The following is a 10799-nucleotide window of genomic DNA, read 5'->3' on the forward strand; positions in this document are numbered from 1 at the left end:
AACCACACACAGCACCCCATGGACCCCTGAGCCTCCTTGGGGATACCACGCACAGCACCCCATGGACCCCTGACCTCCCTGGGGACACCACACACTGCACCCCATGGATGCCTGACACCCCCACCCCCCATCAGAGTCACCCCGCTATTCTGACAGTAAATGAAAAGCAGACGCCAAGGGTCACATCTCCCCTTTACAGCTGCTGTAACCAACCCACAGGGTTCCCATTTGTCCACCTGCAAACCCAGGTCTGTGTCCTCACGAAGGTCTGGCCCCTGGACATGCCATTGAGCAGCCCCAGCTTGAGTGGGGACCACTGGCACCAGCCTTCAGGGTGTCCCTGTGATGCCGGTTTGCAGGTGGGAAGGAGATGGGAGGGATGACTTGCTGATGCTAAAGCACGTGCCACGGCCCAGCGTGCTGGCCTCTGACCAGGGCAGATGCTTAAAATGATTTTAATTACAGCCTGGATTCCTTTCTGAAAGACATTTCAGGGCCTTTGTTTGGCACCGGCTGAGGGATATGCGGGGCAGCAAAGCCAGCACAGCCCCCACGTCGGGGGCAAACAGCTGCCAGCATCTTCCCACGCACCACCCCAGCCACGAGTGAGGATTACAGTGGCCGACCCCGGCAGTGAACAAAGGGCGACAGCAGCACCCGCTGAGCCCTGACCCAGTTTAATTTCAGCCCTGAGCGGTCCCCGTCCATCGGAGAGGAGATCCGATGTCAGCACAGGGAGACGTTAGCATAAGCACACCAGCAGGCACGCAATGATGCTATGGCCGGATCACTGGCACAGAGTCAGTGGCACTGCAGTGCCGAGCACCCACCGGCTTGTCCCCACGCCTGATTACACCATGCTGATAGAAACGAATGGAGATAGGAAAGCAAACTTCCCTGGCAGGGAGCAAAGTGCTGCCTCAGCGCTTGCAGCAAGTGCTGCAAATTATCTCCAATATGCAAAAGCAGGTCATTAGCATAAATTACAGCCCCGTGATGGAGCGTGGCTTCAGCAGGAGCCCTACATGTTGATGGATGCGGCAGCCCCCAGGCTCTGTGCTGTCGCCTTCAGGCGTTTCTGCTCCGTCAGGAGCATGGAGACCAGATGTTTTGGGCTGCAAAGGGGCTGAGATGTGGCTCCTGCTTTAGCCCCTGCTCCCAGGCGGCAGCCACAGCCCAGCAAGGACGGCCACCACATCCCCAGCGCCTGCACTAAAGGATTTCCATCCCCTCCATCATGCCTGAACTTTTCCCACTGAATTCAGCTGGCCACTGGCCCCGCTGCCGCCTGCCACGTGCAGAGGGGAATGCCCTTACAGTGCAAGAAGTATTTGACTGACACCTGCACATCGTGAAAAGCAGAGCATAGGGTTTGGGATGGTGTAAACCAGCCCAGCTCTGGTGGCAGTGCCAGCATGCTGAGACTGAGTCCCCATCCATGCCAGCCCAGCCCCCTAAATTCCCTTGTTGTGGCAGCCAGACACCCCCTCCCTCCCTGTGCCAGCCTCCTAATGCAGTTCCGGTTAATGATCCCAATTAACGCTTGTTTCACAGGGAGCAGCCACAAAGCTATTTTGATCCAGGGACTTAGGCAGGAGAGGAGCATTGTGGAGCCACCATTGCTCCCCATGCTGCCATTAAAGTGCCACGTTTCATTTTCATCCCAAAGAAAAGCCCTTGATCTTGCCTTTGGGAAGATCTTTGAAGCCAGAGCCCTTCTTTCTCCACCTCCTCCTCCCATGGCCACTTGTGCTGTAGGAGCATGGGATAACTTAGTTGGGAAGGGACATGGCAGCGTCTCTGGTCTCAGCTCACCATGGGGCATCTGGGGCCATGCCCAGCCCAGCCAATGCAGGTAGGGACCATCCTGCCCAGGGCCACCTCTCCCCTACCCGACACATGTGGCTGAAATTCTGCAAAGTGCATCTCTGCACGAGATTCTGATCACTTCAGAGGGTCCCAAGTCACAAACAAGGCAATTCCCACTTCCTCCCTGTGCCCGAGGTACACTTCGGGCTATAAATAACCAATTAAGCTAATTAAACAAGCACCATAATGCCTCATACAGTCCAGCTTATATTAGTGCCTAAAAATAAATTCCCAAGGTCTATCAAACCTGTCAAGACCTATAAAAACCCACAAGATCACACACTGGCACGAAACACATACATATCACACGTGTCCTCTTCCCCCACAACCCCGCCTGTCCAATTTCACATCCATCTCCTCCAAAGACAGGTTTCCATCACCAAGTCTTTCCTCCTTCCCTCACAGGAAAGCCTCCAAGGCACAGCTGGGGTTTGCATCCTTGCAAAAACCCACGTCTGACCATTCCCATTCCAAGCAAGCCCCCAGCTTTCCTTGTTGGGGTCCTGGTGGGTGCTGGAGGTCTCTGTATGATCCAGAAGAGTCCTGTAGGGAAGGGAAGGTCTTGCTGAGGCAGCTGGGGCACTAGGAATGGTGGTGGCCAGCAGGACCCAGGGGCGATGTCTGCAACGGGGGACACCAGCTTCTAGAATCCCCCATAGCCTGCAAGGAAATGGGTGAGGTTTAGCACGCCACAGCCTCAAAAAGCTGATGAGCTTTGGAGATACCCAGGTCTTGTCTTCCCACTGGTCTGGTTCCCGTTACCTCTATGTAGGTGGTGGAAACCAAAGCTGGGTTCAGCCTCTTCTTCTGGAGAGAAGACTGTGGAGCAGAGCAAGAACCTGCTGTTAGGCAACACACGAGCAGGACAGTGAACCCAGCACCCGGTTGATGAACCGAGAGGACCTGGGTTTCTGTGCCGCTGCAGAGGGGCCAGGGTCACAGTGGGGCAACTTCACCTTCATGGTGGGCTGAACCGTGGAGTAGATGGTGTAGTTTTGGGGGTCCTGAGGGTGGCTGGGTCCCTGCCAGGGAAAAATGGTCAAGATGCGCAAAGAAAAACAAATTTTGGGCAAAAGGGGTCATCTTGACAGCTGCTATAGATGCAACCACCACAGGGGCTGCACAGCCAAGCCCACAAGGCAGCTCCAGTCCCCCCTCACCAGCACAGGACTGACCCTACCTGCATTTTGGTGCAGATGACAGCGTAGACAGTGTTTCCTCCCACGGTGGCCTCACTGGTCCCATTCTGGGGGAGAAAGCAACCCCAGACTGGTTAAAGGATGCAACCTGGGGTGACAGACATTTCCAAACAGAGGTTCCATCCCTCCAGACAGTGTGGGGAAGGGATGCCCAGGGACATCCCCAGCACTTACAGGGTTTCGGCCGGTTTGGGCTTTGCCCACCTCCTCGTAGACAGTCAGCATCTGCTCAACTTGTCCTGGGGGAGTTTGAAGGGTCAGTTTAAGACAGCTGACATGTTAGAGCCCCCAGACTGGGGGGTTCAGCCCTCAAGCAAAGCAGAGGGAGAAAGAGGTCCCTTGGCAACTGAGAGGTTTTACTTTGTTGGCACCTGGCAGGGGCTGGGGAGGGATGGGCCAACTCAGAATAAAATGAATATCCAAACCCAAACAGTACTCTAGACCCCATGGGACAAGGCCTCCAGGTTTGGGCACCAATGCTTGGGCTGCTGGGGTGCTTCATCTAGCTCATCAACCTGGACCACCCTGCATCAGCAGGGATGGGCAAAGACTTCGTGCCCTGTGCAGCACCTGGCAGGGGGGTGACAGTGCCCGGTGGCTTATCAGGCACCAGCCCCAGGACAGAAGGAGAACACCAGGGCCAGCATGGAGAGCGTTAGGAGTGTCACAGCAGTCAGGAGGAGAGCAGGGGCTGCAAAGCCAAAAGCCCACGGCTGCCCATCCCGCCAGCTACCGCACCAACCCCAGGGACAAACCTGCCGGGGGGTCCTTTGCTCGCTTTCTCCACCAGTAGCAGGTGACAATGAGGGCTATGGAGATGGCCAGTGCCAGCCCCAGGGACACAGCCGCTGCCCACCATGGAATGATGCTGGAATGCCCTGGGGAGGAAGGAAAGGAGAAGGGGACATCTTCAATGCAGGGCAGAGCCTTGAGCCATTTCTAAACACAGTCTCCATCACAGCTCACACCACAAGGGGAAGAGACCTGGCCAGGAAACCTCAGCCCCGGTTCTTTCCCAGGAGAGGAAGCTGGCCACATTTTGGCGTCAGTGCGACAGCCTCCACGGTTTCACTGGCCCAGGCAGGGAGATGAAGGGCCCCGAGAGAGGACTGGAAGCAGTGCGGCTTGCACACCCCCTAAATCCTGCTTTTGCAGAGCTGAGGACAAATCACCTGGCTAATTACCCCTGGGCACCGAGGCTGGGTTGGATGCCTGGTTGGATGCACAGGCTCAGAGCACTTGCGGGATCGATCCTGCCACATCCCCACCGCTGCCAGCTACGGTTCACAGCCACGCAGCACCTTCCACGCTAGCTGCGCGCTGCACCGCGGCCCCAGCCCGTGGCTACATCTCCCGCTTACTCGTCCCAAACGGATTTAAGTCCCAAATCTCATTTTGGAGCTGGAGGGGCAGAAACTCCACACACACACACCCTCCCCCAACATTTGTCCCACAAACCTGAGGCCAGCGCTTGGCAGGAAGCTACCGTGATGTTGGTGCTGTCTGCGCTCCAGCTCACCGGGTTGCTCACGTTGCAGCGGCAGATGATGGGGAGTGAATCCCCATGGACCTGCAGGTGCAGCCAGGGCTGGTGCTCCAGGACTCCCTGGGGATCCCCACTGCAGGACCAGCTGTAGGAGACGTTGCCAGCACCAGACACAGTGCAGACCAGTGAGAGGTTGCACCAGCCCTGTTCCCAGTCCAGGACGCGTGTCTCCAGGTGCAGCGAGTGGACGGGCTCTATGGGGACAGAGCTGGTGAGAGGGGACAGGGGGGACAGGCTGACGGGGTGATGGGGACCTGGCTACTCACCCCACACTGACACACGGAAGCACCGGGTAGTAAAGCTGCCTGATGTGTCCTCAAATTCTGCCACATAGACCCCACTGTCTGCCATGCTAACCGGGCTGATCTGCAGGGAGAAGGTCTCCTGCTGGAAAACAGCTCTCCCCAAAAAAGTACTGTTGAAGAATAGGACAGTTTTATTCTCCTCAGCCGTCAGGATTCGCTGGTGGTATCCTGCATCCCGTCTCACTTTCCATGTGAACTTTGTCCATCCCTGTGGGGGTTTCTCCGGCTGCAGGTTCAGCACTCCGTTGGCAGACACAGCTTGTTCACAGCACCACAGGCGTCCTAAAGCAGAAAGGGATGAGCGAGGGCTCGCAGCCCTGGGAGATGCTCCATGGCTGGCGAGGAGGCACAGCTGCTGGAGCCCACCTGTGCCCCCAGCACAGCCCCTCCTGCTCCTCAGGGGCAAGCTCAGCCTGATTCTCCATCGACATCCCCAAGATGGTGGTACCCTTCGCTCTGCACCAGCCCAGGTTGGTTGTGTGTCTGTCTGCAGCCGCTGCTCTAGCCATGCATTGCAGATGCTCACACAATAGCCTCTGCCCTGCCCTGAGCAGGGATGGTTGCAGACCCTCTAATCATAGCATCTGGTTGCTTGTTTGTGGCTCAGCTCCTTCCTTGCCCATCCAGCCTGGGGAACAGCAGGAATTTTGCCCGCTGGACCTTTTTTCTTGAGTTTCTGTACTTGCCTCCCTTTTTTTCAGTGCAGCCCCGGATGTCAAGGGCTCTGGCAGAGGCAAGATAAAAAAGCCCCTAAAACAAATGAACACCCACGGCTGCCGGGGCCAAGTGTGCACACAACCTCATGGCTTTCTCACGGCTGCATGCGGTCAGAGCAGTGCCGGGAGCTGCCTCAGCCGTGGGTAGACTTTGTCCAGTACAGCCCCACACAACCACCTGTCCTGCAGCCCTCAGCAAAGCCCGGCTTGCACAGCCATCAAGGCAAGCATCAGCCTCCAGAGCCTGGCTTAGCCCACCCAGCCCACAGCCCCCGGCAAGGCTTTGTCTCCATGCAAGCGGTCCGAACACTGAGCCGTGCTTGGAGGACACCTCTGGAGCCACCAGCTTTGCTATGTCCTGGCACGGCCAAAAGACCCCAGGCAGCTCCAGCTTAAACCTTGTCTTTGCAAAGCCACAGGCATGAGGATTCCTGCCCTCACCAGACCCTGGGGTGTAGAGGAGACATCCCCATACTCAACAGATCTAGAAATACAATCAGCCAGAGTGAGCCAGCAAGCAATGGCAGAAACATCCTCCCCTGGAGAAATGAAGGCGCAGGCTCTATTTATCAGTTCCCACCCCTGATGGCTCACACCTGGGACCTGCAGCTCATTACAAAGGGGGCCCTTCCCACCACCCCAGGTACTAAACAGCCTGCAAGAAATAGGGGTTATTGCTTATTACTGCTTTGCAGGCATCTAAAACTGCAAGAAAGATGTAAGGGCACCTTAATGCCCTCATCCTAGGCTCCTGGAGCTGCCCTGGAGGGAGGGTGCTAGGGCAGTGGGTGTGCAGAGTCAGGGAACAAACGATGCAAAAACACACCCTGCAGCCTGGAGGTGTGATTGTAACCCACTGCCTACAGCTGGCATGAGTGCTGGGGTCAGGCCGGTGCAGCACGCCACAGGTTAACCACGCCAGCACCTGCAGGGAGGTTTTGCACCTCAGCTGAGCCTGTGCCTGCTGTGGGCTTTACTGCTTTAAGCAAGCAACACCCCATCCTGTGCAGCCACCCCTGAGCAGCGAGTGTCCCCCAGCCCTGCACCATCAGGGTGGGCAATGAGGTTGGGAGCTGTGTCTTAGGGTGCTGAGAGAGGGAAGGTGGAGGTGATACTTGCCTGCTCTCCCCATGAACAGGGAAGGGTGGCACGATGGGGGATACAGAAATGCAGCCAGGAGATGCTCCAGGCATCAAGCTGGCCCCCGAAATTGAGCGTTTGTCTGTTCCACTCATGCAGGAGTTGCTGGTTTTAGGAAGAAGACCCTCAGCCACCACCAGCTCCACTGAAATCATGGGGGAAAGGTGCCGTGTTTGTTCAGTGGAGAGACCTGGCCTTGAAAAGCTGCATTTCTGGGTGCAGGAAAGGTCAGGGCTGGCCACAGGGTGTGGGCTCAGCTCTGTCAGGGAAGTGACTTCTTTCAAGCAAACCCTGCATGCTGCAAGCAGCAATGATGCCTGTGAAGGGGAATTGGCACTGCCTGAAAGCTGTCCTGGTTCTACCTGCTCTGGGCAGGACTGGACACAGAGAACTGAAGAAAAGCCAAAAAAACCCCAACCCAGCCCCACTCCATCTCCCGAGGGACCCCAAGCCTGGCTCACTGCCTGTGATCCCGCAGCCCTCCCCAGACTGAGTTCCTGTGGATGCCTTCACACCAGCAGCACAGTCAGCCTTTCTCCAGCACCCAGCTCCCCGGGGCAGGCAGCGGTAACGCCTTCCCATCCATGCATCCCTCCTGCCCTGCCTGCAAATGCTGCCAGCACCCAGGCAGCGAGCCCCCGTCCTCCCAGTGAGCACCCATCCTCCCAGCAAGCCCAGCACCGCGTTCCCCTTCCTCACCTTGGCCGCTGGCCGCAGCCAGCGGCACCAGGCAGAGCAGCACCGATGGTGCCAGTGGGCACCAGGGATCCCGATGCCTGTGCATCTTCAAATGGCACTCGAGCGAGCTGCCTTGCAGCCAGAGAGGTGCAAAACCCCTCAGAGCTGGCGACTGTCCAGCAGCAACTTCCTCTCCCGCCTGCGGTTCCTTTGCACCCTCCGCCTCTATGTGTTATCCTCCATGCTGCTACTCTTGACCCCGCTGTCACACCCGCCCCCAAGCCCAACCCTCCCCCGTGGTGGATGCCAGTGTGGATGCCAGGGTACCCCGAGTCTCCGTGGGGCAGAACACAGTGGGGAAGGCTGGGCTGCTGGCTGCCCCGGCAAGTTCAGCTACAGGGCTGGGCGGCTGCAAACCTCAGAGGAAACTAATTTTAATTACCCAAGGGGGTGGGGGCAGGTTTTGGGGGTTTTGCTTTCCTTTTGCAGCTTGACTTTGGAGCTGCATGGCAGCACTTTGTAATGTGCGGACGTGTCCAGCATCCTGACGGCAGGCTAGGGACAGCCCTGAGCAGCAGGATTCGGCCCATCGGGTAGCAGTGGTCAGCCCAAAAACCCCTGTGTCTTGTGGTCAGGGAGTTGGGGAGCAATGCGGCCCAGCCAGGGGGCTCCCAGGAGATGTGGGGGGCAGCGGATGCAGAGCGAGGGCTGATCTTCCCCCTGTGCCTGCCCCGATCTCCAACCCCAATTCCCACCTTTCCCTGGCACAGCAATGGAGCGTGTCATCCTTCTCCTCTTCATCTCCCTCTTCTTCCTCTGCCAAGCCCAAGGTAAGCATCTGCCACGGGAGCTGCAATGAGTTGTGTCCAGCCTCTGTGCCAGGCATCCACGTGGGGCTGGTATGTTCCTTGGGAAACTGCTTTTAAAAGCATGCCCAGGGTCAGTGCTTGGCTGTGGGTTGGTTTTTGTTTTTTTTTCCTTGTGCAAACTAGCAAGCAAACAGCTTGTCATGGGATCAGAGTAGTCTCTCAGGTTGTCAGGTGAGGAAAAAAAAAAAAACCACAAACCGAAGCCAAAAGCAAAAGGCTCTTTTTGAGTGTCAGAAAACCTCAGCACTACAGGTATCGCTTAAATTGGGCCATTGAGAAGGAATTTTTATGAAAAATTGTCCATTTTTTTAAGAAAAGGCTGCGTGTCCAGGAAAAAATGCTCTGCTCGTGAGGATTTGACTTGCTGTAGGAGGCACAGGGGAGGGCAGTGAGCGACAGCTTTGTCAGTACTTCCCCCGTCTTTGGAAAATGGAATCCCCTTTATGTTAGCCTTAGATAACAAATATATATTGGGAGAAAATAACCCCCACATGCACTGTTTGGAGTTGCTGTTTCTTACCAACTGAAGGTAAGCAGAGGCGGAAGATGAGAGAGAAGGAGGAACTGAAAACAGCTTGCCAAACTGTGCTCAGCCGCTCCAGGGGCAACCAAGGGATGGCTGAAGGTGCACAATGCCGGAGGCTTTGAGCCCCAGATCCCCAGGGACGGACAGAGCCGGGCTGTGCCGGGTGTGGGACTCCACAGTGGTGGTGGTGACCATGCCCCCTCGCCAGCCATGGAGCATCTCCCAGGGCTGCGAGCCCTCGCTCATCCCTTTCTGCTTTAGGACGCCTGGGGTGCTGCGAACAAGCTGTGTCTGCCAATGGAGTGCTGAACCTGCAGCCGGAGAAACCCCTGCAGGGATGGACAAAGTTCACATGGAGAGTGAGATGGGATGCAGGATACCACCAGCGAATCCTGACGGCTGAGGAGAATAAAGCTGTCCTATTCTTCAACAGTACTTTTTTGGGGAGAGCTGTTTTCCAGCAGGAGACCTTCTCCCTGCAGATCAGCCCGGTTAGCATGGCAGACAGTGGGGTCTATGTGGCAGAATTTGAGGACACATCAGGCAGCTTTACTACCCGGTGCTTCCGTGTGTCAGTGTGGGGTGAGTAGCCAGGTCCCCATCACCCCGTCAGCCTGTCCCCCCTGTCCCCTCTCACCAGCTCTGTCCCCATAGAGCCCGTCCACTCGCTGCACCTGGAGACACGCGTCCTGGACTGGGAACAGGGCTGGTGCAACCTCTCACTGGTCTGCACTGTGTCTGGTGCTGGCAACGTCTCCTACAGCTGGTCCTGCAGTGGGGATCCCCAGGGAGTCCTGGAGCACCAGCCCTGGCTGCACCTGCAGGTCCATGGGGATTCACTCCCCATCATCTGCCGCTGCAACGTGAGCAACCCGGTGAGCTGGAGCGCAGACAGCACCAACATCACGGTAGCTTCCTGCCAAGCTCTGGCCTCAGGTTTGTGGGACAAATGTTGGGGGGGGGGGGGGGTGGAGTTTCTGCCCCTCCAGCTCCAAAATGAGATTTGGGACTTAAATCCGTTTGGGACGAGTAAGCGGGAGATGTAGCCACGGGCTGGGGCCGCGGTGCAGCGCGCAGCTAGCGTGGAAGGTGCTGCGTGGCTGTGAACCGTAGCTGGCAGCGGTGGGGATGTGGCAGGATCGATCCCGCAAGTGCTCTGAGCCTGTGCATCCAACCAGGCATCCAACCCAGCCTCGGTGCCCCCTGGGGGGGGCAGGGGATGCCCCCCCCATCCCCAGTTTCTGTCTCTATTTGCAGGTGTTTCCTTGTCCTACTGCAGAGTGAAAGGGCTCCTCTGTCTGCTGCTGCTGGGCAGCCTGGTCGCAGCCGTGGCCATCACACACGTCCTTGTCTGGCAGCGGGGACCCCCTTCCCACCGTGCTCCCGGCTCTTCGGGTACTGGGTAGGACCCCTCAAAGGGGGAGCCTGCAAAGCAGCCACCGGCCCCCACCCCGCTTTGTGCATCACATCAGGCCTCAAAACTCCCCAACAAATGAGCTGCTTTTAACCACAGAGAGCTGTTAACCCGCATGAGCATGGATTAAAGAAAAATCTGCTGCTTTTTTTTCCCCCCACTATTCTGTATTTTGGATTCGTGAACAAGTTCTGGGCTGTTCTGTGGAGAGGACAGATCAAATTGGCTGCAGGGGTTTTCACCCCAAAAGATGAGGCTCCCCTCCAACAGCCCAGGGCAAAGCTTCCCCCCACCCCAGAAGAGACCCCAGGGGTGGTGTTCTCCCTCCGGTTTTGAGCAAACAGGGACACACTCGCCTCCCTGGCGTCCTGCCAGACTCCTCGCTCTGGGATGGAGCTGTCCTGATGGGATCGGGATGTGGGGACTGAGGAGCATTACCCCACCCCAGCCTTGCGTTAACTCTCCTTCCCATCCTTTAACGAAGCAGCTCGGCGTATCACCCACTCATCGCCGGAGGTTTATTCCCTCTCCCAAATA

General features: G+C 57.2%; 2 protein-coding genes across 2 annotated transcripts; one reads left to right on the top strand and one right to left on the bottom strand.

Annotated features, from left to right (window-relative positions):
• Positions 1 to 2063: 2063 nt before the first annotated feature.
• On the bottom strand, positions 2064 to 7627 carry LOC104325273 (natural killer cell receptor 2B4). The gene is made up of 9 exons (XM_069793141.1): positions 7475 to 7627; positions 4881 to 5201; positions 4527 to 4808; positions 3824 to 3946; positions 3243 to 3307; positions 3050 to 3115; positions 2826 to 2891; positions 2632 to 2688; positions 2064 to 2529 (listed from the first exon to the last, which is right to left on the bottom strand). Exons 1-9 carry the CDS (start codon positions 7557 to 7559, stop codon positions 2452 to 2454), a joined length of 1143 nt encoding a protein of 380 aa, XP_069649242.1. The 5' UTR covers positions 7560 to 7627; the 3' UTR covers positions 2064 to 2451.
• A 598-nt stretch (positions 7628 to 8225) lies between these two features.
• Positions 8226 to 10410, top strand: LOC138687547 (SLAM family member 9-like). The gene is made up of 5 exons (XM_069795504.1): positions 8226 to 8283; positions 8892 to 9011; positions 9110 to 9430; positions 9503 to 9784; positions 10106 to 10410. The coding sequence occupies exons 1-5, from the start codon at positions 8226 to 8228 to the stop codon at positions 10252 to 10254; spliced, it is 930 nt and encodes a 309-aa protein (XP_069651605.1). The 3' UTR covers positions 10255 to 10410.
• The last annotated feature ends 389 nt before the right edge of the window (positions 10411 to 10799 follow it).

The sequence above is a fragment of the Haliaeetus albicilla genome, chromosome 10 (assembly GCF_947461875.1).
Source record: "Haliaeetus albicilla chromosome 10, bHalAlb1.1, whole genome shotgun sequence".
Lineage (NCBI taxonomy): Eukaryota > Metazoa > Chordata > Aves > Accipitriformes > Accipitridae > Haliaeetus > Haliaeetus albicilla.

Excerpts from the sequence above, each read along its gene's own strand:
- LOC138687547 (XM_069795504.1), top strand. The coding sequence starts at position 8,226 with ATGGAGCGTGTCATCCTTCTCCTCTTCATCTCCCTCTTCTTCCTCTGC. Across the intron at positions 9,012-9,109 it reads ACAGAGCCGGGCTGTGCCGG|GACGCCTGGGGTGCTGCGAA; the intron begins GTGTGGGACTCC and ends TTTCTGCTTTAG. Across the intron at positions 9,785-10,105 it reads CTGCCAAGCTCTGGCCTCAG|GTGTTTCCTTGTCCTACTGC; the intron begins GTTTGTGGGACA and ends CTCTATTTGCAG.
- LOC104325273 (XM_069793141.1), bottom strand. The coding sequence starts at position 7,559 with ATGCACAGGCATCGGGATCCCTGGTGCCCACTGGCACCATCGGTGCTG. Across the intron at positions 3,947-4,526 it reads CTGCCAAGCGCTGGCCTCAG|GGCATTCCAGCATCATTCCA; the intron begins GTTTGTGGGACA and ends CTTCCTCCCCAG. Across the intron at positions 3,308-3,823 it reads AGCAAAGGACCCCCCGGCAG|GACAAGTTGAGCAGATGCTG; the intron begins GTTTGTCCCTGG and ends AAACTCCCCCAG.